This window comes from Acipenser ruthenus, chromosome 3 (assembly GCF_902713425.1).
Source record: "Acipenser ruthenus chromosome 3, fAciRut3.2 maternal haplotype, whole genome shotgun sequence".
In the NCBI taxonomy this organism is placed as follows: domain Eukaryota; kingdom Metazoa; phylum Chordata; class Actinopteri; order Acipenseriformes; family Acipenseridae; genus Acipenser; species Acipenser ruthenus.
The window spans coordinates 26,772,343-26,793,357 of NC_081191.1; the positions used below are offsets into that span (position 1 = coordinate 26,772,343).

The 21,015-nt window shown below is 38.7% G+C and overlaps 1 protein-coding gene across 4 annotated transcripts in view; it reads left to right on the plus strand.

Annotated features, from left to right (window-relative positions):
- The window catches only part of atp9b (ATPase phospholipid transporting 9B), a 162,680-nt gene that overhangs the window by 35,839 nt on the left and 105,826 nt on the right, over positions 1-21,015 (plus strand). For 3 of the 4 annotated variants that reach the window (XM_059012752.1, XM_033992394.3, XM_033992395.3), the window contains 5 exons: positions 2,107-2,257; positions 10,332-10,445; positions 14,744-14,852; positions 17,490-17,548; positions 20,308-20,359. In XM_059012752.1, the coding sequence (XP_058868735.1) occupies positions 2,107-2,257; positions 10,332-10,445; positions 14,744-14,852; positions 17,490-17,548; positions 20,308-20,359 (485 nt within the window). The remainder of the gene's footprint in view (positions 1-2,106; positions 2,258-10,331; positions 10,446-14,743; positions 14,853-17,489; positions 17,549-20,307; positions 20,360-21,015) is intronic. The other variant, XM_059012751.1, reaches the window with a different exon arrangement.

A 21,015-nucleotide genomic window follows, 5' to 3' on the forward strand; every position in this document is an offset into this window, starting at 1 on the left:
AAGTTTTAAGATAATTCAACTTCTGACCATTTTTTTTTTCTTGTACTAGGATCCCACATCCTAGTACAAGAATAAAACGGTCAGAGATTTTATATGAAGGTTTAACTTCTCATTAGACATGTTAATTCAACACATTGCAGATATGAAGCAAAGGCAGATAAATCACTCCCTATACATACTCCCATTATTGTTGTTTATTAAAATACAAACAAATTAGTATAAATAAAGTTCTCAAAGCCCCAATGATTTTCGTCTATGAAGGCATGTTTTAAACAAATTGAGATAAAGCTTAACGATTACCTCATTAGCATAAAGTTTTCTTCAGTCGTAAGCGTCAACCTGCTATTCATAAGAGTGAATGACAGCAAAATGCTGTCAACAACTTGGAGTTATTGAACGCTGGGTGCGGTGGAGTCTAAACTAACGACAGCATCAAAATGACATTGTCAAAAAAAGTTATCTGACCGTATTTAACAAATCCCACCCCCCCCCCCCCCCCCTCCCCCCAGTGAAAAAATAAATAAATAAATACAAGACACACAAATTGTTACAGCTTTTTTTATTAAACTGTGTTTGTATAAAAGTTGATGCCCTTGTGATTAACACTGCCTAATATTAAAAAAAAAAAAAAAAAATGCTGCATCTGTTGTTAAGCTGAAATAATAATTGAAATAATTACAAGTGTTTTTCATTTAATTGCATATGTCCTGCAAAGCAAAGGAACATTAACAGTTATTAAGGTAATTTAAATAACCTGAACACGATCGCATCCTACAGTATATAAATCTCACATCATACAGGCAAGCTCTTCCATTTCTTTATGTTCCCAACAGCTAACGACAGAACTGAGTGAATGTTTATAGAGCTGATGATGTCATCAAAAGGAGATGGATTTCGGTCGTGAATGAATATATACCCATTCATAAATTGCTTAGCGACAGTCGTCGGCCTTCACTTTTAAAAATAACGACTTTCGTTATTTTTAAATGAAATTCGATTACCTAGGACAGTCGGCAAGTACTTTTATGAATAGACGCTATTGTGCGAACAAAATGGTTTACTGGATGTTTATTTTTGGCAGTGTAACTTGCTACCTAAGTTGTCATCTCTGCTGTTCCAGAGCACTGAGCTATAAAACACCTGCTGCATTTGTTACATGTTGATAATCTAATAATTTTATAACACAATAAAAAGGTCTTAGGTACTTGTAGCCTTGGCTGAAATTGGTAAGTGCTAAATTCACCCAAACCGTTTTTAAGGTGTGCAGACTTAATTTGATTTTCTATGCATTTGCTTTTTAATTAATACATATTTATTTTGTAATCTAAACTGTTACTGTTCCCAGTCTTTCTCCTGTCTTAGAATGTCCCAGTTACACAACCTAGATTACACATTATATATCTCATCCTATTTTTGTAAATACTTATTTCACCCTTGTTATAAAGATCACTCACTAACCTGGTTCATATCCTTCCCCAAAAGAATGCTAAGTTTCATGAAGATCCATCTTCAACTATGTTTTACAGCTTCAACGCACAGAACAAAACCTTGTTCTTATCCATATTTTGACTGCCAATCATTCCTAATGTATCCACAGATATTAAAATTGTGTTTGTATGGGATTTTAGAGTGATTAGAGCTGTCCAGAAAAATAGCTGTGGAAATACCCTTGATTTCCCATAATGTTTGGCCATGTGTAGGTAGTCACAGTTGTTTTCCTCTATCCTTTATTGCAACATGGCTCCCAATACAGGTCTGGGATTCAATTTGTATAATAAATAGTGAGGGACAGCCTATTTTCACATATCGTTGGTGTCTTGATTTCATGTATTTTTTTGTGATGCCTGTACTTTTAAAGGTCTTGCCCTGTGCTGTGTAATACAAAGACATTTTTTTTTCTTAGATTAAATAAAACAAAAGACAATTCTAGCATTTCAATGAAAGTGTAACTGTAACTGCAATGTAGTTTTCTTTGCAGTGGTGGCATATTCTGGACTTTTATTCTTGGTGTCAGATTGACTGGTTGAATACACACTGTATACCAACATATCTTTGTATGTTAAAGTGTTATGTCTAAACAAGATTACTTTTCTTTTCCCTGGACAGTTGCTGTGACTGGCTTGTAAACACTTGTCGGAGGAAGAAAGAGCTCAAAGCACGAACGGTCTGGCTGGGTTGCCCTGAGAAATGCGAAGAGAAATATCCAAGGAATGCAATTAAGAATCAGAAGTACAATATCTTTACATTTGTTCCTGGGGTGAGTTAAGTAGAATTTAACCTCTTATTTGCAGTATTTATTTTAAAAAGCCCTGGATTTCCTCCCTTTTATCCCTTCAAAGGTATTTTATGCAACTGTTATGGTTCTCATTTACACACTCCTTCAGTCAAGGGGCACTGGAACGGTTTTGTATCCCTGCTTTCTTTTATTAAGGCTTATTGTTTGGTTTTTGCTTACACATTTCCCATGCATTTAAATTAATATACGTCTATTACAGTGTTAACCAAAATAGTTAGCAAGGTTGAGTCCCCGTCCCCCCATCAGTATTTATTTGTGTCCATAAATGCAACATGATAATAATGATCACGTACGGGTGGAGAATATAACCCACTAACGTATAGATATACCTGTATATAAAAATAATCCCAGAACCCCATTTAATTTAACGAATCATGGTGACTTCATATTGGGCATCGTTTTTTCTCATTAGTCCAATACCTAGCAAATGCTTGATCTATTATGTCTCTATTAAAACACACAAAAACGAATGGCTACATAATTAAGAGACTGATCTTTTCAGTGTAATAAAATGTCAATTGTCTTTCAGACAGATAAATATTCTCATCTTTATTGAACCAAGCCTCTGTTTTCTCCCTTAGTTTAAATTATTAAATACACAGAGATTGCTTAAGCAGTGTACATTTTCCTAAAGGTCACAAAGTTCATTAACTATACAGTGTCATTGATTGCAGCCCTTTTAGCACATTTCCTTCAGTATAGGCTTCTGTTCTTATAATTAATATCTGCAGCAGTATTGTCTAAACCATGACAAACTTGTTGATCTTTCTAGTCAAAATGGAATCGCTACTTGTGGAGCACTATATAATATGGTACAGTATTGCCTTGCCATCCAAATATGTTTTTGGTCAAAAAATTCAAGTCAACTATTAAGCCTCTTTTTTTATGTAGCCTATAAATCTCTTAGTTGTTGTTAATGCTCCCGAATGTCAGTTGTCAAGGGTACAAAATGTACTGTTCTCATTAAGAGCATCATCCTTTACGATCATTCATGGAGATAGATGCTCTCTATTATCAATAACATCTACATGCCAGTTCAGATTGAGTGGTGGCTTAATGTTTTGCCTAAAAAGAACACCACCCTAAAAACAATTATCTATCTCCATTATCTGTATTATATATATATATATATATATATATATATTTGCAGTTTCCAATGCATACCAATGTAACACAAACACTTTTTTTTAATTTAAACTCCTTTTACCATTTTTAGGAACTATTTCATTCCGACTGTTGAAATATTGTCCACTGTTGGAAAAGAGTTTTCAATTAGTTTTGAAGTATGTGGCACTTACAAGGTAGTAGGGGGCACGCGACTCATCGATTGAGAAAAGGGATTAAAATGGTGCATGGTTTAAGCATGTGCTAGACTAGTTGTGGTCTGTATGCATTGTCTGACAAAGGTACTCTATTAGTGAAATAAAGGAGCTTTAACATCCATATATAATCAATAATAGTTTAAATATTGTCTTTCAGATATTATCCTTTGTAGTTAATTTATTATCTTTTGATACTGAAGCTATTCATAAATAAGTTAGTATTCCTAAATTTAGTTACATATTATTGTGGCATTCTTACGTGTTGCTCCCGCACTGAAGCAGGCAGGCAGGCAGGTGAGAGTCGGAATGGAGGCACGGAGACACAGAAGTGCAGTGAAACACACCAGCACGGCACTCAGTATTTATTAACACATAAACAAAAAAAGAAACAATAATGTCATGTGACGCTACCAGCAATGGTAGTGCACAGAGGACGCTACAAGACTGTAGAAACACCAAAAATAAAACAATACAACAAACTGTTGTAAAAAGCCCAGATCATAGTGATCGTGATGTTTTTATACTGATGTTCCGCTGAGACACGCCCACCAGCCTGCTGCAACATCTGATTGCTTTCAGCTGCTGCTCCACGCAGGCAGGTAATCGTCCCAGGCGGAGCACCACAGCAGTTAAACAATTAATTAAATCAATCTATTTACAACAATTAACCCAAAAATATACAATAAACTACATATTTCCCATGTGCAGGGCTTCCGCCCTGTCACAATTACTCTTGTTGTATACTATGATGGGTAACTTGCTGACATATTATTATTTATTTACTTAGCTGCTATCTTTATCCAAGGCGACGTTTTAACAGTAAATAAAAACAAAATACAGTTGTATCTCCCAGCTCAATAGAGACGTGCTCCGCTTTTGTTTCTTGGTTACCACTGCAATCAATCAATCTATTTATTCATTATTGATTATTATTGATTTATTTTGCTTCAATCTCACATAACTCTTAAGATACTTAAATACATAGAGGATAACATTTGTAATGTTGGATTTATATAACACAGGGAATTAAGGTTTAGGCTATTTGAAAATGGATAGAAAGAAATAATACAAAACAAGATTTAAAATCGGGTTCACATAAGTTGTACGCAGGTATGCATGCAAACGATAGGTTACCTGAAAAAGAAGAGACGACCAACAATCATACTTTTAGGATATGTCTGCCACAGGTCATGTATTTACTGAGCATTTTATGTCCAAGCTGCCGATAGGCCCCTCCGGGGAGTGACATTCTCGGTCCCGCCCACTGAGGGAATAAGTAGTCACTCCGCGGAGATCACGTTCTCTTTTGCATCGAACCCGCGAATGCGAGTGATGCGTCCTCACACGGTTTGTTGGTCGTCTTCCCTTTCATGGAACCGATGTTCCCTTTCAATTCGAAGACGACTAACAACCATACTTTTGGGATAGTATATCAAAGCCGTCACGAGGGAGCGTGATCGGAGACAGCAGACGGGGGATGTCACACTTCCTCCAAACTAATGTTGGTGGTGCGAACGTGCAACCTCAAGGACCCTTGTGCCTAGTGAAAGCATAGAGGGATCTACCACATTAAGTCGGTAGAACCAGGTGAATATTTGTGAAGTAGCCTAGCTAGCCACAGTACAAATATCTGTCAATGAAGCGCCTCTAAAGAGGGCCCATGATTTAGCCAGGTGGGGGTAGGCCGGCATTGGTATATGCAGTCGAGACTGGGTCCACAATCCAGTGGGACAGTCGCTGCTTCGAGAGGGCTTGACCTTGGGTCCTTTCACCATGACAGACGAAGAGCTGGTCAGACTGACGCAGTGTTCTTGTCCTATCCATATAGCCTCTCAATGCCCTAACTGGGCAGAGGGAATTTAATCTATGATCCTCCTCCGAAGCAAAAGAAGGAGGATGGAAAGCCTCCAGTTCCACTGACTGATTCAAGTGGAAAGCCGTAACCACCTTAGGGAGGAAAGCAGGGTTCGTGTGCAACGACATCCTCTTTCCATCATCCCAAACACGCATACAGGAGCTGTGCACTGAGCCTGTAGCTCACTAACCCGCTTTGCGGAGGTGATGGCAAATAAGAATAAAAATAGAGAGATGTTTTAACTCTATGGAAGGTATAGGCTCAAATATGGCCTTAGTGACATCCTCCTATATCACGTCTAGGCTCCACTTGGGGAGGACGTAACCGCAGAGCACCTTTCAGAAAACGGGTTGCTAAACTGTGAGCGCCCGGGGACACTGAGTCAATGGGGACATGGCATGCAGATATGGCTACAGGGATGGACCCGCCTCTAGCAGGTATTGCAGAATCTGTAAAATAATTGCTGTAGGGTAATAGATGACATCATGACCTCTGGTCATACACCAATTTTGAAAATGTTTCCACTTATAGGCATACAACGCCCTTGTGGAGGAGGCCCTAGCATTCTGCAGTGTACTAACGACTGCGTCTGAGAGCCCTAAGGCAGACAGACGGTCCCGTTCAGGGGCCAGACCCAGTTGGAGTCTGTCCGGTTCTGGCTGTCCGGTTCTGGGTGCCAGAGGGTGTCTCTCGTCTGACTGAGGAGATCCATACGTAGCGGGATCTCCGTAGGCTGGCCTCGCAGCAGCTGGCAAAGGTTTGAAAACCAGATTCTCCTGGGCCATTTGGGGACCACCAGGAGAACTGTTGCTTTTTCTCTCCGTTCTTTCTCTAGGAAGGCCGGGAGCATCTGTATTGGCGGGAATGCATACAAGAGCATCCTGGGCCACTTGTGGGCTAGGGCGTCAACGCTTAGTGGACCTCTGTAGCTGTGGCAAAGAGATCGACTCGGGCTTCCCTGAAACCTTCCCAAATGCGCTCTACCACCTGAGGGTGGAGTCTCCATTCTGATGGTTGAGGACCTTTCCCCCAAGAGGAGGTCTGCCGCCCAATCCACCACTCCCGGGAGATGAACAGTCTGGAGGGATAACAAGTATTTCTGTGCCCAGATCAGCAGCCGAATGGCTATGTGGTGTAACCCCAGGGACCGAAGTCCTCCCTGGTGGTTCACGTACACTACTACTGACATGTTGTCCGTGCGGACAAGGACATGTCTGCTCTGGAGGACCGGAAGGAAATGCTGAAGGGCGAGGTGAACTGCTTGCAGTTCCAGCACATTTATGTTCCGGGATGTCCAGCGACCCAACCAGGACCCACTGACTCCTGTGCCTGCCTAGACCGCACCCCAACCCGAGTTGGATGCGTCTGTGGATCACTCCCATGCTTACACCTTTGCGTAGGTGAGAGGCTTGCCTACACCAGTGCAGGGCTTCCCAGCATACGCAAGACACGGTCAGCCGACGGTGCCTGTCGAGTTTTGGATGTAGCCGCAAGGTATTGAGCCACGTTTGAATTGGGCGCATATGGAGTAACCCCAGCTGGATGGCTGATGAAGCTGCGGCCATCAGACCCATTAACCTCTGACACAACACCAGGGTTGGTCACAAATGTGACCATGATCCTTCGAAAGGGAGGAGGTCCCAAGCGGTACTGTAGTGCGTAGCCGGTGTGTATGGTGGCGAGCACCCAGGTGCCTGAGGTGCAGGTGTGCCAGTATTGTAGCTGGTGTTGTGTAAAGGGGTGGTTCTGAGGCCGTAAGCCTTCAGAGGTGGAGCCTGCTTTGGAGGTTGTTTAGGGCGGCGTTGGAACTGCCTCCCATAGCGCTGCTGCGTTGGGGCCCCACGTCTGTTGTTCACTTGTCTTTGCGTGCAGTATGTGTCACCTCATCCTCTCCCGTACCGGAGCACAGGGAGGGAGTAGCGCCTCCACCTGTCGAGACACCTCCTGTTCTCTGTGGGAGTGTTGCAGGACTTCCTCTACTGGTGGCCCGAATTTATGGCCAGGGGAGATAGGCGCGTCCAGCAAGGCCGATTTGTCCATGTCAGGGTCTCTGGCCTGAGACATTCCAGGCTTGCCAAGCTTTGACCTAGGGCTTGCCCTTGGAAGCCTGAAATCTGCAGCAGTGAAAGCCCAGCAGGGCAGCCTGCTTTAAGACGCTTGGAGCCGAAGCTCGTCAGTGCCAAGAGGATCGTACCTCCAGAAAATCCTGAAATACCGGGAAGGGCTGGGGGTTAGAAGCTTGCGCCATACTGAAAACGGAACGGCGCTGTTCAGGTGCTGCTGTCCAGGGAACCTGGAGGAAGTTTGAGGCTCGCTCCATAAGCGCCCGAACTGAGCTAGAGGTGACATCAGTCTCTGAGGTAACCTCAAAACTGGGGCCCATCCCTTGGGTTAATTCTTGGACCTCTGTCTCATCCTGTAGGGAGGACTCACCATCCCAGGAAGCTGTGATCGAGATTGCGTCCTGTTCCTCTCCGCTTATCGCCACATCTTGGCTACCACCGGTGGGGCTGGGGTCGGCTCCGGGGCAGGTGCTGGAGGTGGGGTCTGAGCAGGGGGAGGGGCCTGCTGTCTGGCCAGAGTCCAAAACCTGAGCCATCTGGCTCTTCAGTTCGGAGATATCTCTTGTCTGCCTCGAGTTTCTCGCCCGCTTACTGCTCCTTGAAGGAGACTGTGAGCGGCTGTGAGATTGTTGGGCTGTTGCCTGTGCACAGAGAATGTCCTGTGAAGGGCCTGAGGGCAAATTTAGGGGAGGCTGGGGCTCCCAATGCCGCTGAAGGTCCAGCTGAGCTGACCGAAGAAGTCTCACCTGTGAACTCTGCTAGTCTCCTGCGCAGAGTCCTTTCCTGGGACTTTGCACATATTGGGCAGAACGTCCTGTCATTTATGGCAGAGGAGGCGTGCTGCATGCCCAGAGGAAATGTTTGTCCTGTGGGGGAAGCTTCCCTCCACAGGACGTGCAAGGGTGAAAACCAGACATTATTAACATGTCGGTGGCATCAAAACACAGAGGCTCGGAGGCACTGAGTGCACCGAAGGCACCAATGCAAGGGGTGCAGGGAGCGTTTGAGCACCAAGGGTGTCGAAGCACCAAGTCTCTGAAGCACTGGGGGGCGCTGAAGCACTGATGCGCAGAGACACAGATGCTCCTTGCACTGATGCAAGGAGCATCTGAGCACTGAGGACACCAAAACACAGAGGCATCAAGGCTCTAGGAGCACTGAGGCACCAAGGCACTGATGCAGGGAGCGCTTGAGCACAGAGGGCACTGAGGCTCTGGGGCAATGAGGGCACCGAAGCAACGAGGCTGTGAGGCACCGAGGCCGAGACACAGAGGGTGCCAAAACACCGAGCACCGAGGGCGAAGGCACTGAGGGTACTACGCTGGGTGTATGGTCTGGACCGCGTGCAGTCACACAACCGAAGCAGCGCGTAGCTTGCAACGGTGTGGAGCACTGCCTACAGACAGTTGCAGTCTGGACCGCGTGCAGTCACACAACCGGTGCAGTACGTCGCTTGCAGCGGAGTGTAGCACAGCATTTAGACAGTGTAGCACAGCCTTTAGACAGCAGAAAAAAAGAGAGCACCGCCGAAGGTGGGTCGGAATGTCTGTGGAGTCTACTCTACAGTGGGGTACGGAAGAACCAGGCCCAGTGGAGGAAGCGTGCTGAGCTAACCCAGAGTAGTCGACTCAACAGCTGGAGGATTACGCCTCTCTCTTCTTATTTTTATTTATTTATTTATTTATTTATTTATTTATTTATTTATTGGTTGGAAAAAGGCGGAACACAGACAGCAAGCTGTAAGGTTAGTGGAAAGCAAACTACGATCTCTGTGCAATGTAGGCTGTTGAAAACGAAAGCGTTTTAGTCTTCAGAAGCTGAGTTTCTGATTCCACAGAAGTGTCGAGCCAACTTCCAGCAATAAATTGCAAGGAAACTCCAGAAAACTTGGTGAGAGCTCTTCACACTCGGTCATACTTACCTGGTTGTGAGAAGCAAAACAGAAGGTAATCTCTGCGGAGTGACTACTTATTCCCTCAGTGGGCGGGACCGAGGACGTAATTCCCCGGAGGGGCCTATCAGCAGCTTTGACATAAAATGCTCAGTAAATACCTGACCTGTGGCACTGTCTTCGAATTGAAAGGGAACCAATAAAAGAAAATACAGACTTCAGTATTGTTCTTTAAGACGTAAAGGTGTACCCCATCAGTACATTTAACAGGAAAGCATTTTCGTAAAGGCAGTGAGGCTGTTCACACTTGCAAGGTGATCCACAGCTGCCTAACCTGGATTTTTTCCAATTTAACTACACTCCCTGCCAGCGCTATCGTTGACTTCTTCAAGTTTTTATTAATAAATGGAGAGTGATAGGTGGAACCACTCCAGTTCATACATACGATCAATAATTGTCTTTTAATGGGCACTTGAAACATCCAATGATAGCAGGGATCTCTATTAACCCATCCATTCAGAGAAGAGGGATGCAGTTACGGGGAGTGGCATTAACTGAACAGGGTTGAGAGGTGTCGATGTTTGAATGCTGTTACATTTAAATGTGAGTTTAAAAAAAATACATTTACTTAACCATTTTACTTAAAATAATATATTTTTCGCACCCAGTTATATCTTTATATACATACTGTTGTGCCGGGGATACATTGGAGGGGCCTATGAATATGTATTTAAAGGCTTTAGTTTTGCAACAGCTTATCCAATGGGGATGAAACTTGGATATGACATTCTTTACCACGTTATTGAGATTCCTTAATTTATGCATTTTCATGGTGGCTTTAATTTTGTATTTTCAGCAGTATGTTACTGACACACTTCTTTCTTTTCTTTTATTGGTCTTTTAGGTTTTGTACCAGCAGTTTAAGCTTTTCTTGAATCTTTATTTTCTGGTGGTTTCCTGTTCACAGTTTGTGCCAGCACTGAAAATAGGTTATCTTTACACGTACTGGGCACCTTTGGTAAGTTATATTTAAATATTGAATTAGTTTGTTTTCTCAAAGATTGTGCTTTTACGTTCTTTGTACTGTAGTTGTAGCTACAGTTTTTTTAAAATGGTGCTATATATCAGCTGTATTCCTATCTTAGGCATCGCCCATGGAAATCTGTAATTACCATGACAGCAGGCATATCCATTATATAACAATCAGTTTACGTCAATCAGTTTGACACAAGATCAAATCTATATTTTGATCGACTATGTACCAAATAATTGTTTTCAAACATACATGACTTCAGAAGTTAACCAAATTGAAACAAATGTTGATTCTCAAAAGATGAAAATGGTTGACTGTTTTATTAAGAAAGTGGTTACATTTCAATGTCGTAAATAAATCATTAAAAGTAGATATTTTGCTGGCCCCTTTCCTACCGTGCAGCTGGGCAATGTCCCATCCTTCCTGACTTGTATCTATCATTGATTCATTCTGAATACTTTAACCCCACTCCAACTACTGAGTGGCAGCATATTCCTACATTTCTATTGTAGTCTCTGCTTGCCAGATTTAAAACGAGATTACAATTAGGAATGGAGGCTTGTTCGCAGGATATAAAGCTGTATTACAGTTAAGATACAAAAGATTTAAAATAGAATTGCAAATTGTGCCGACATGTAAAAAAATGCCTACACACAAAAAAGAATGTGCCCGTGACCATGAGGATTTCGTTGTGGAAGACAGCAAGGTAAAGAAAGTACAGCTTAAGTGTGCAAGTAGTGTCGAGTTACTACTATATGTATTTTGACAGAAAAAATGCCAAAGCATTTTGGAAAGTAAACAAAATAAATAATTTCATACAGTATATAAAAAGTGAAAGCCCCGAAAAAAAACGATTTACATAAAACTCGAAAACAGCTAAAAAATAAGCACTGAAAAATGAAATTAATAAAAAGACAAGCCCTAATTATACAGTCAGCATTCACATATCCGACCCCATAAAATGTTGACTTAAGTGACGGTTAAACGAGTGTGGCGCATATCTGATTATTTCATCTGATTTGACGTGTATGTAGGTGAGCACTTTGTAACCTGCCCCCTACCACCCAAACCACCCAAACCACCCCCTGCCCTGCACACACACACATTTCGTACGGAAAGAAAAAATATGACTTGGGTTTGAGGAACTGTACAGGGAGACGTTGATTCTTTTATTGAAATAGTGCAGTAGTTGGGGGGATAACACAGCAGTGAAAGACAAAAACATGTCAGTTTTTTCAGGGAGCACAAAAAAGATCAATGTCAAAAATACATAGCTGAAAGGGATGTGTTTTAAAATAAGTAGTCTTCCATTTACTGGGGTTGCCAATTTCTAAAAAAAACTTGTTGTCCAAGGGACAGAATGCTAGAAAAATATACTTGTCCTTCTTAAAAGTCTACTTGCCCCTCCCCGTCGCACAAAACACTCACAAAAAAGTAGAATATAACTTGTAGGATTTTGGTTTAATTTAACAGTGAACACAATCAATCAATTAGTGATTAAGCCTTGTAGCTTGACTGGTTCACTAAATCTTTCAGATACACAAAAGGTTCCCTGTGACCCGACCTCACCTCAACAAATTTATGACATACTTTAAGGCAATGTTTCTTTCAGTGCAGTTTGGAACACATTTGCTAGTACATTTAAGTAACATACTAAGAGTACAACTATAATAAGCAATACTTGGGAGTTATTTAAATATAAAAATAACTTCTGCCTGTTTTTTCCACTCTTTCTTTATAAGCTGAATTCAACTTCTGATGTTTTAGTTTGTTGCATCACAGACACAAATTGCCAACTATTACTTTGTTTTGCCTAAGTCCGCTGCAGTTAGTGCTGCTGCAATGCAAGCTTACGTGCAAGCCCCCTCAATTACTTGTGAATAAACAACGTGTATTTGTATTTTTACTTAAATTATAAAAACATGATTACTGTTCTACATAATGCATTTTTAAACTACATGTGAATGTCTTTATTTAAAAAAATGAAGAACGCACCACGAAGTGACAATATCCAGCACAACCCACGCATGCCCTCTCGTGCCTAATTTCTTAAGCATTTCATTTCTGTTATTATAAACATATTTATCACAAATCGATTAAATAAATAATATAGTAATATATTTATTTAATATAGCGTTAAATATATTAAAAAAAAAAACATGTAAATGTGTTAAATAGCAAACTAGGTTAGCAACACTAAAATCTAAAGAAAAAAAAAAATACTACATTTTTGCCAGGGAACGTTTGTCTTGAAATGCTTCTAAACAGTAAACTTTCTGTTTTTTAAAACCTATTCCCAACAAGTACACGCTTGACCAAGTGTTATAAATTACACAACATGATTTTTTCAAATCCGCTAATACCTTAGCGACTATAGTGTATTTTTTTTTCTTTTTTTGTAACTTTACTAGATTGCTGCATTTAAATGTCCAGTTCATGTATTAAGAAAGCAGTATAACTTATTTGCTAATTTACAAAAAACATCTATAATATCTGAAGTTTAAAAGATTAGCGTGTGTCTTGACATAGGCTCTCACTCTCAAGCGGCCATTTCTGGGTTTCTTTGTAACCAACAGAAGATCAGCTTCTTCCACAGCTAGCCAATCAGAAGTAATAGGGGTGGGACGTAAACACTTTTTAAAATGTATGTGTATGTGCTAGACTTCCGCAATTCAGATCTCAGAAACTTGCGTGGCTCTCTACAAATATACCGGGAGCGCCTTTCTAGCAACAGAGCGAACATAGTCCCGGGCGTCAGGTGATATGAATTGGCCACCCCTGATTTAGATGTACTGTCGTTGGTTTTGTTGGCACAGTACTATATTGTCAACAGAAGTAGTATTTTAATTCAGAATGGAATGATTCTGAAAATATAACTTGCCAAAAGAGACGACTGGACACATGAATAGTAAAACAGTACATACTTTTAAATCTGGTAGGTATTGTAGCAGTATGTAAAATTCCCCATTATTAACAACACAACAGCAAAATTAAATCAAAATGTTACCCATGCACAGAGCTGCTTAAAACGTAAAAGGCAATGCAATTCAGCAAAATATTAAAAAATAACAACACCAGTTTCCAGGATTAAAACAGTATCCAAAGTCTGTCTTCAGCATTGTAGAATATAGTGCTCGATAAAGCCGTAATGTCACAGTTCACTTGCAAATGAAAATGCACAAAAGCAACTAAAGATCACAGATACTGTACCTTGTTTCATTCACGTTGTTTTTGGAGGAAGTGCTGTGTAACTGCAGTGCTTAATAAAAGTTTGCAAAAGTATGTGATTTATTATGAAATATATATTTCTGTTTTTAAGGACTGTCCAAGATTTATACTTCTTTATCTGTTTATGAACAGAATATCATTGTATCAAAATGATTTAAAAAAACAGCAGCTGTTTTTATTTTCATTAGTACTTTCACACTACAGAATGCTGCTGATCAACTGACAGTCTGGAGATGTACAAGTATTTAAACTTACACAAGCAAAAACAATAAAATACTGTTTTGCCAGTGTCCGTGATATCTATAACCAAATTGCACCAGAGTCCAGAGTTTCCTCTGTTCAGAATCACAACATGAGAGATTTGGCACAACACAATGCAAGCACTCTTGAGTTTGCACATTGCCTTCCTTTTTTTTTTTTTTTTTTTTTTTTCATTTATCAAAATTGTGCCAACTGTCTTTATAGTTGGTAACAGCTGTATTGTATTATTTTCAGTAAACTAACATTACAGGTTCACTGCGGTATTCTAGGATTCTCTCAAACTTCCATTGTTAACCAGTTCACTGCCACATTGTTTATCTTTTTCATATATCAGTCTGACTTCATGTTTGCTAAATATTCAATCTGATATGACCCTGTTATTTTTGTTCACAAAAACCTCCTCAATTCTAGTTAGTAGGTAACAAAACTACCCTTTTAAACAAATTTTGAAAGGAAAAATAAAATAACTACAGTTCTGTTGAAAATTGACTAATTTGCAGTTTTGGCATTCTGTGCTAGAAGAATACAAACTGCACCTTCCTTATCTTTTTATTTTGAACCTGTACTTTAACAAATGATGATACTGTAGTTGGTTCATTTTCCCTGTTCAGTCATACTATTCATGTAAAAGCCTATACAGTACCTAGATATTTTTGGTTTGTAAATATCAAATTATTTTCATGTTATAAACTGAAATAGTATTTTCATACCAAACCACTATAAACAAGCGATTCTGCTTGATTGTGTCCACTGTATGAAATTAATATGTTGTGTTATTCTGTGTTTGCTGACAGGGCTTCGTTGTGGCAGTCACAATGGTGCGAGAGGCAGTGGATGAGTACAGACGATATCAGCGAGACAAGGAAATGAATTCACAAATGTACAGCAAGCTCACAGTCCGAGGTTAAAAAAATTTTTTTGACAGAAGTTGCTTTGCTTAGATTGCTTTTACCATTTGCTACGGTGGCCCTGAAGTGCAAAATGAAAATAAAAAGAAAGTATGACAAAAAATATATAGTGTCTTCTAAAAGTAGTGTGCATTTTTTATATAAAGCACGCACCTTTTTAAATGCATGCCAAAATAACAAGTGCCATCAGAAACGTAGTGTCTGTTTTTTTAAAGCACGCATCTTTTTAAGTACTAATTTAAAATAAAATGCTCCCTCGAACTTAAATCTGAATTTGCTACTGACAACTTGATTTTGACCATTTCATTTGGTCGAGGGGACTGCGTCACATCACATCAAAAATCTTATTTCTGGCACACATTTTTCTTGGCATGCATTTTAAACGATGCTTGCTACGTTTTTGAAGACACTTGTTTTTTTTGGCATGCATTTAAAAAGATGCGTGCTTAAAAAAAAAACGCAAGCAACTTTTTTGAATACACTCGTTTCTTTGGCATGCATTTGAAAAGGTGCACGCTTTATACAAAACATGCACATTACTTAGAAGACACTTTTTTGGCATACTTTCTTTTAGTTTTCGTTCTGCACTTCAGGACCACCATAATTTACAAATATAACAAAAAATAAAATACAAGTTTAAAAAAAGATATAAATAGGCCTGACCAAGAAAAAAAAAGCTGGATTGAACTACATTATATATATATATATATATATATATATATATATATATATATATATATATATATATATAAAACTGTCTATCTAGCTATCTTACGTGGTAGTACCCTATTACAAAATGGTCTAGCATTTCAGAGGCATGCAATTCAATACAACTAGTAGAAATTACACTCAATGTCATTTGCCAGTATCTGTCACAACTTTGTTAGCCTTAGTTACCAAGACTAATAGGGACAGCTGGACAATAATTATCTTGTTATGTATGTCAAAGTAGCATGTTTAAGCCCAGTCCTCAAAAAAGAAAGAGCGAGCAATTTAGCCTCATACTGTCGCTATTGGTGCAATGGTAATATGCTTTCCAACCTTATGTTCCACAGCCTTCCATAGTCTTTTCAGAAGTATTTTTGCTGGAATAGTTTGTAAGCATGGCAGATAATGATATAAGTTGAGACAATAATAGAGAATCATCCAAAACACTTATAGTTGGATATTAATCAGGTAAGAAATGTAATACTAGAAAAATGTAGATGATATATAAAGTGTGCATTTATTGGGAAACACATTTGAAACAATCTTGTGTTATTCTACAAGAGTTAAAAAAATAAATAAAAATCAAAACAAAAAAAACTAAACCCATGACCAGCTTAATCTGCAATACCAGTAGGAAATATTCAGTAAGACATAACAGTATAGAAACTGAAGTCTAGGTGACTATCAAAAACATTAATGCAAAGCCTTTGCTGTAGTTATTAGATCATTTGATTAGACTATTCAAAATGGTACCGTGGATACTCTTTATTCTGCCATAGTATTTGTATACAGTTAATATATTTGACAACATTATCAAGTAAATCAAACATATGCTTAAAAGGAAAGATGACCAGGAGATAAACTCATTATAGCCAGCTATTTTATTCAAGCCTGTCTCGTTAAAGAATGGAGGATGGATAGTGGAATGTTATAATGGAACAGTAAAGTGATCCCCGTCTTATATTCTAAGTTCCCATTAGATAATTATTAAACCTGATATAGCTAATGTGTCACCTAAGTATTGTGTTGCGCTTGTGCTGAATGCATTTAAGGCGAATTGATTTCATGTTAGCAAAAAGAAGCATTAAAATATATTAGTTGTATATCTGTTTTATGGACAGTAATACATGTCACATTCAGAATAAGGTCATGCCAGAGTATGTTTTTGGTGTCCCCTCAAATCTGTTGGCAGCAGTGTACAGTGCATCGTTTAAAATAATAGTAAAACAATCTGTAAAAACATTGTGAATTTAAAATGTGTCTACTGCTGTAGTCTTTAAGAATGCCAATCATAATGCCTCACGTTCTACGATTTGAAAGCTGTCTTAAAGTAACCAATAATACCTTTAAGGAAATGCAGCCTACGTTTTCCTTTTCAAACCTATATTCTCTGAGATTACTTGTAAAAGTATTTTACAAATCTCCATTGCAAGATCACTGACCCCTAAAGAAAGATGTCATCTTCTGTGGGAATTAGTTTGTAGCCAATATACGTGGGTATTAAATGTATATAATTGACAGTGACCTATTGTGCCACTGATTTCATCTTGGTCCCAAACCAGGGATCATAATGGAAGAGCATTACCTTTGCATAAGGATTGCAATCAATGTTTTTTTTTTTTTTGTTTGTTTTTTTTAAACCCATTTCAGTGATTTTGGAAATACTGCTTTTATTTGTTGTACAAACATTTGCAGTATTTTATTTATATGCTTGGCTCATCTTGGGGCATTCATCATGCTAAAATTAACTTCAAGTTGTGTTTTTACTACTTTTTAATTTTTAGGTTTAATTTTCTCCCTTAAATCATATTTGTAAAAGAACTTACATTTTAGTGTGTCTTGAATTGTATGTGAGAATAATAATAATAATAATAATAATAATAATAATAATAATAATAATAATAATAATAATAATATATTTCAGGCAAAGTGCAGGTGAAGAGCTCTGACATACAAGTGGGAGACCTCATTATTGTTGAAAAGGTAAGATATTTATGGTTTTTTTTTTTAGATTACTTAAATTTTAATTCTTTAAAAGGAAAAAGTTAAAGTGATAATTTCATTATCAGACCTGAAATGTGCCCATTTAAGTCATCACAAGTAGCAAGTGACATCTTAGGCATTTCTGGACTCACGATGTATTAATTCATCTACCAACACATAAGACACTGGGGACTATTTAAGTTCATGGATCTAAATAATGCCACTGTTTTAGATGTTTAAAATAAGGCCCATTGTGAACAACAAGCATCTTAACAGTACATGTTAGCCTATTAATGCATTAAAAGCACAGTGTAGAATACACATGCAAGAATCTGCTCTTAGTTTAACAGAGGGCCTTTAGTATGTATATGATCATTGTCTCCAGGCAAGATGACAGCCTCCTTGTTGCCTGTAGATGCTCTAAATGACCCTGAGGTTTTAATGCTATAAACTGTTTTGGACAGATCTGAATTTGATAGAATGCTATAGGCCCTGAACTTTTGCATTTACAGTGCCTAGAGTATGTGTTTTTATTTCACTTCAGGCTCAGGTATTTGAGTGTTATTAAAAAGCAAATACAGGTATTTAGTATGAAGGAAAGCAATCTCTTTGTTGCAGTTTCTCACATTCTCATTATTCAGGTAAAGCATGAGAAACCATTGTACATTGTATAAAATGATGATATCATGATATAAATTCAAACCATACAGAGTTGGTAAATTTTCACCCCACAGAGAATCTAGTTTTTTTTCTCAAGTTTCTTTCACTTGTTGATGTTGTTCTAAGCAAGTTTGTTGGCATGATACAAGTAATCTGAGAGCCGTCTAATGGATTTATGCCAGACTTAGTAGGCAGGCTGAATATGATCATGTTTAAAGGTAATGATCTACTTGCATGAGGACAGTTCTCCAGTTTCAAACAGCTATTGTAAAGCAGCTTGTTACCAGGAGTCACAGATTTGGTCTTCCAGGAAGGTGGTCCTTGCAACGTTTACTGTATATTGTAACATTACTGGGGAATTAATACATTTAGGTAAACCTAAACAATAGCAGTGCACATTTAGAACACATTTTTGTTATTATTTAAATGAAAAATAAAAAACTGAAATATCTTGCTTGCATAAGTATTCAACCCCTGTGCTGTGGAAGCTCCCAGTTTACACCGGTGAAAGAAATTGCCCTAACGAGGACACAATTACCTAACCATTGGCCTCCACCTGTGAACCATTAAAGTTGCTGTCACATTTTCTGGATAAAAACCCCACTGTTGAAGGATCATTGGTCAGGCTGTGAATCTGAAGGAAAATGAAGACCAAAGAGCATTCTACAGAAGTTAGAGATAAAGTAATACAAATGCATAGATTAGGGAAAGGGTACAAAATAATATCCAAGTGTTTGGATATCCCAGTGAGCACAGTTGGATCAATAATCAGGAAGTGGAAGCTGCATCACACCACCCAGGCACTGCCAAGAAAAGGCCGTCCCTCAAAACTCAGCACTCAAACAAGAAGGAGACTTGTGAGAGAAGCCACAGAGAGGCCAACAATCACTTTGAAGGAGCTACAGAGTTCAGTGGCTGGGAGTGGAGTAATGGTGCACCAGTCAACCATATCAAGAGCTCTTCATAACACTGGCCTGTATGGGAGGGTGGCAAAAAAGAAGCCGTTACTCAAAAAGTACCAGAAAGCATGAGAGTGACCCAGCTGCGATGTGGGAAAAGGTTTTGTGGTCAGATGAGACCAAGATAGAGCTTTTTGGTCAAAACTCAAAGCGCTATGTGTTGGCGCAAACCTAACACTGCCCATGCCTCAAGACGCACCATCACTACAGTGAAGTATGGTGATGGCAGCATCATGCTGTGGAGATGTTTCTCATCAGCAAGGACTGGGCATCTTGTTAAAATTGAAGGACGAATGGATGGAGCAAAATACAGGGAAATACTGCAAGAGAACCTGCTTCAGTCCTCTAAAAAACTGAAGCTTGGGAGGAAATTCACCTTTCAGCAGGACAATGATCCCAAGCACAAGGCCAAAGCAACATTGGTGTGGCTCAAGAACAAAAAGGTGAATGTCCTACAGTGGCTCAGTCAAAGTCCTGATCTCAATCCCATTGAGAATCTGTGGCACTATTTGAAAATTGTGGTCCACAAGCGTCGTCCAACCAACCTGAACAACCTGGAGCAAATCTGCCAAGAAGAATGGGCCAAAATCACTCCGACACTGTGTGCAAAGCTGGTACATACTTACCGCAAAAGACTTAATGCTGTTATTGCAGCGAAAGGTGGCTCTACCAAATATTAATGTGTGGGGGTTGAATACTTATGCAAGCAAGATATTTCAGTTTTTTATTTTTCTTAAAAATATTTCCCAACATAAAACCAATGTCACCTTACAATAATTGATTTTCAGTTTCAGTGTTTTAAAATAAAATATCAAACAGAATGAAATTTCAAAGTACCATTTGTAATTCAGTAATATGAGAGAATTGGTCAGGGGTCTGAATACTTTTGCAAGGCACTGTATATATATGTAACATTTATATATATAACATTTATATATGTATGGCAAAATATAAATTAACTAAGGAAACATGCTGTTTAGCAGTGACTGTATAGACATATCAGCCAAAAGAATGTGATCCACTTTTTATTGCAGTTTTATGAAGGTATTGATTTCATATTTCCCTCATACTCAGGTATTACTACAACCGAATTATTAGCATGTGATCTTTTTTAATTATTATTATTATTTTTTTTTATAGAACCAAAGGATTCCTGCTGACATGATTTTCCTTAGAACCTCAGAGAAAAACGGTCAGTATAGTTTATTTTACTGGGGATACAAGAAACAACAGATGGAGGATATGGTTAATGATTAGAACTAAGTCAGATCTTGGTGTAGAACCAAATTACTCCTTTTAAGAATATAAAATTGCATTGCATTAAATTAAATTAAATTTAAATTACATTTCAAAGTAATATATAATTATATATTAGCTTTTTAACCAGTTTCTGATTGGAAAACGGTTTTAAGCAATTGATATTGTTGATAAAATATGTCACTATGATCTAAAAAGAAAGATAACTTAAAATTGGATCCTAGTTTATAAAGAATTTCCCACTGTTGAAATAAGTTTAATTAATGAGTTAAATACAAATTTCTCTTCTGCGTTATCAGCTTTTTACAACAATAGCTGCTTGACTGATTATTCATTTACTGATACACTGGAGGTTATCTAATCATTTGGTTTACAATCATGCACATTTAATACCCATAATGGTGCTAAGGGCTTTTATTAGAAGCACAGAAACTTGAGACATAAGTGGCAGAGTACCAGTGGTATTGAAAGTTAAAAAGACATCATTGAGCGATATAAGGAACTGAGATTGTTGGGTGCTCATAAAATTGAAGTATACATTTATTTGGTATTTTAAAAACTTTTAAAGGCACATATGAAACTTGAAATGCT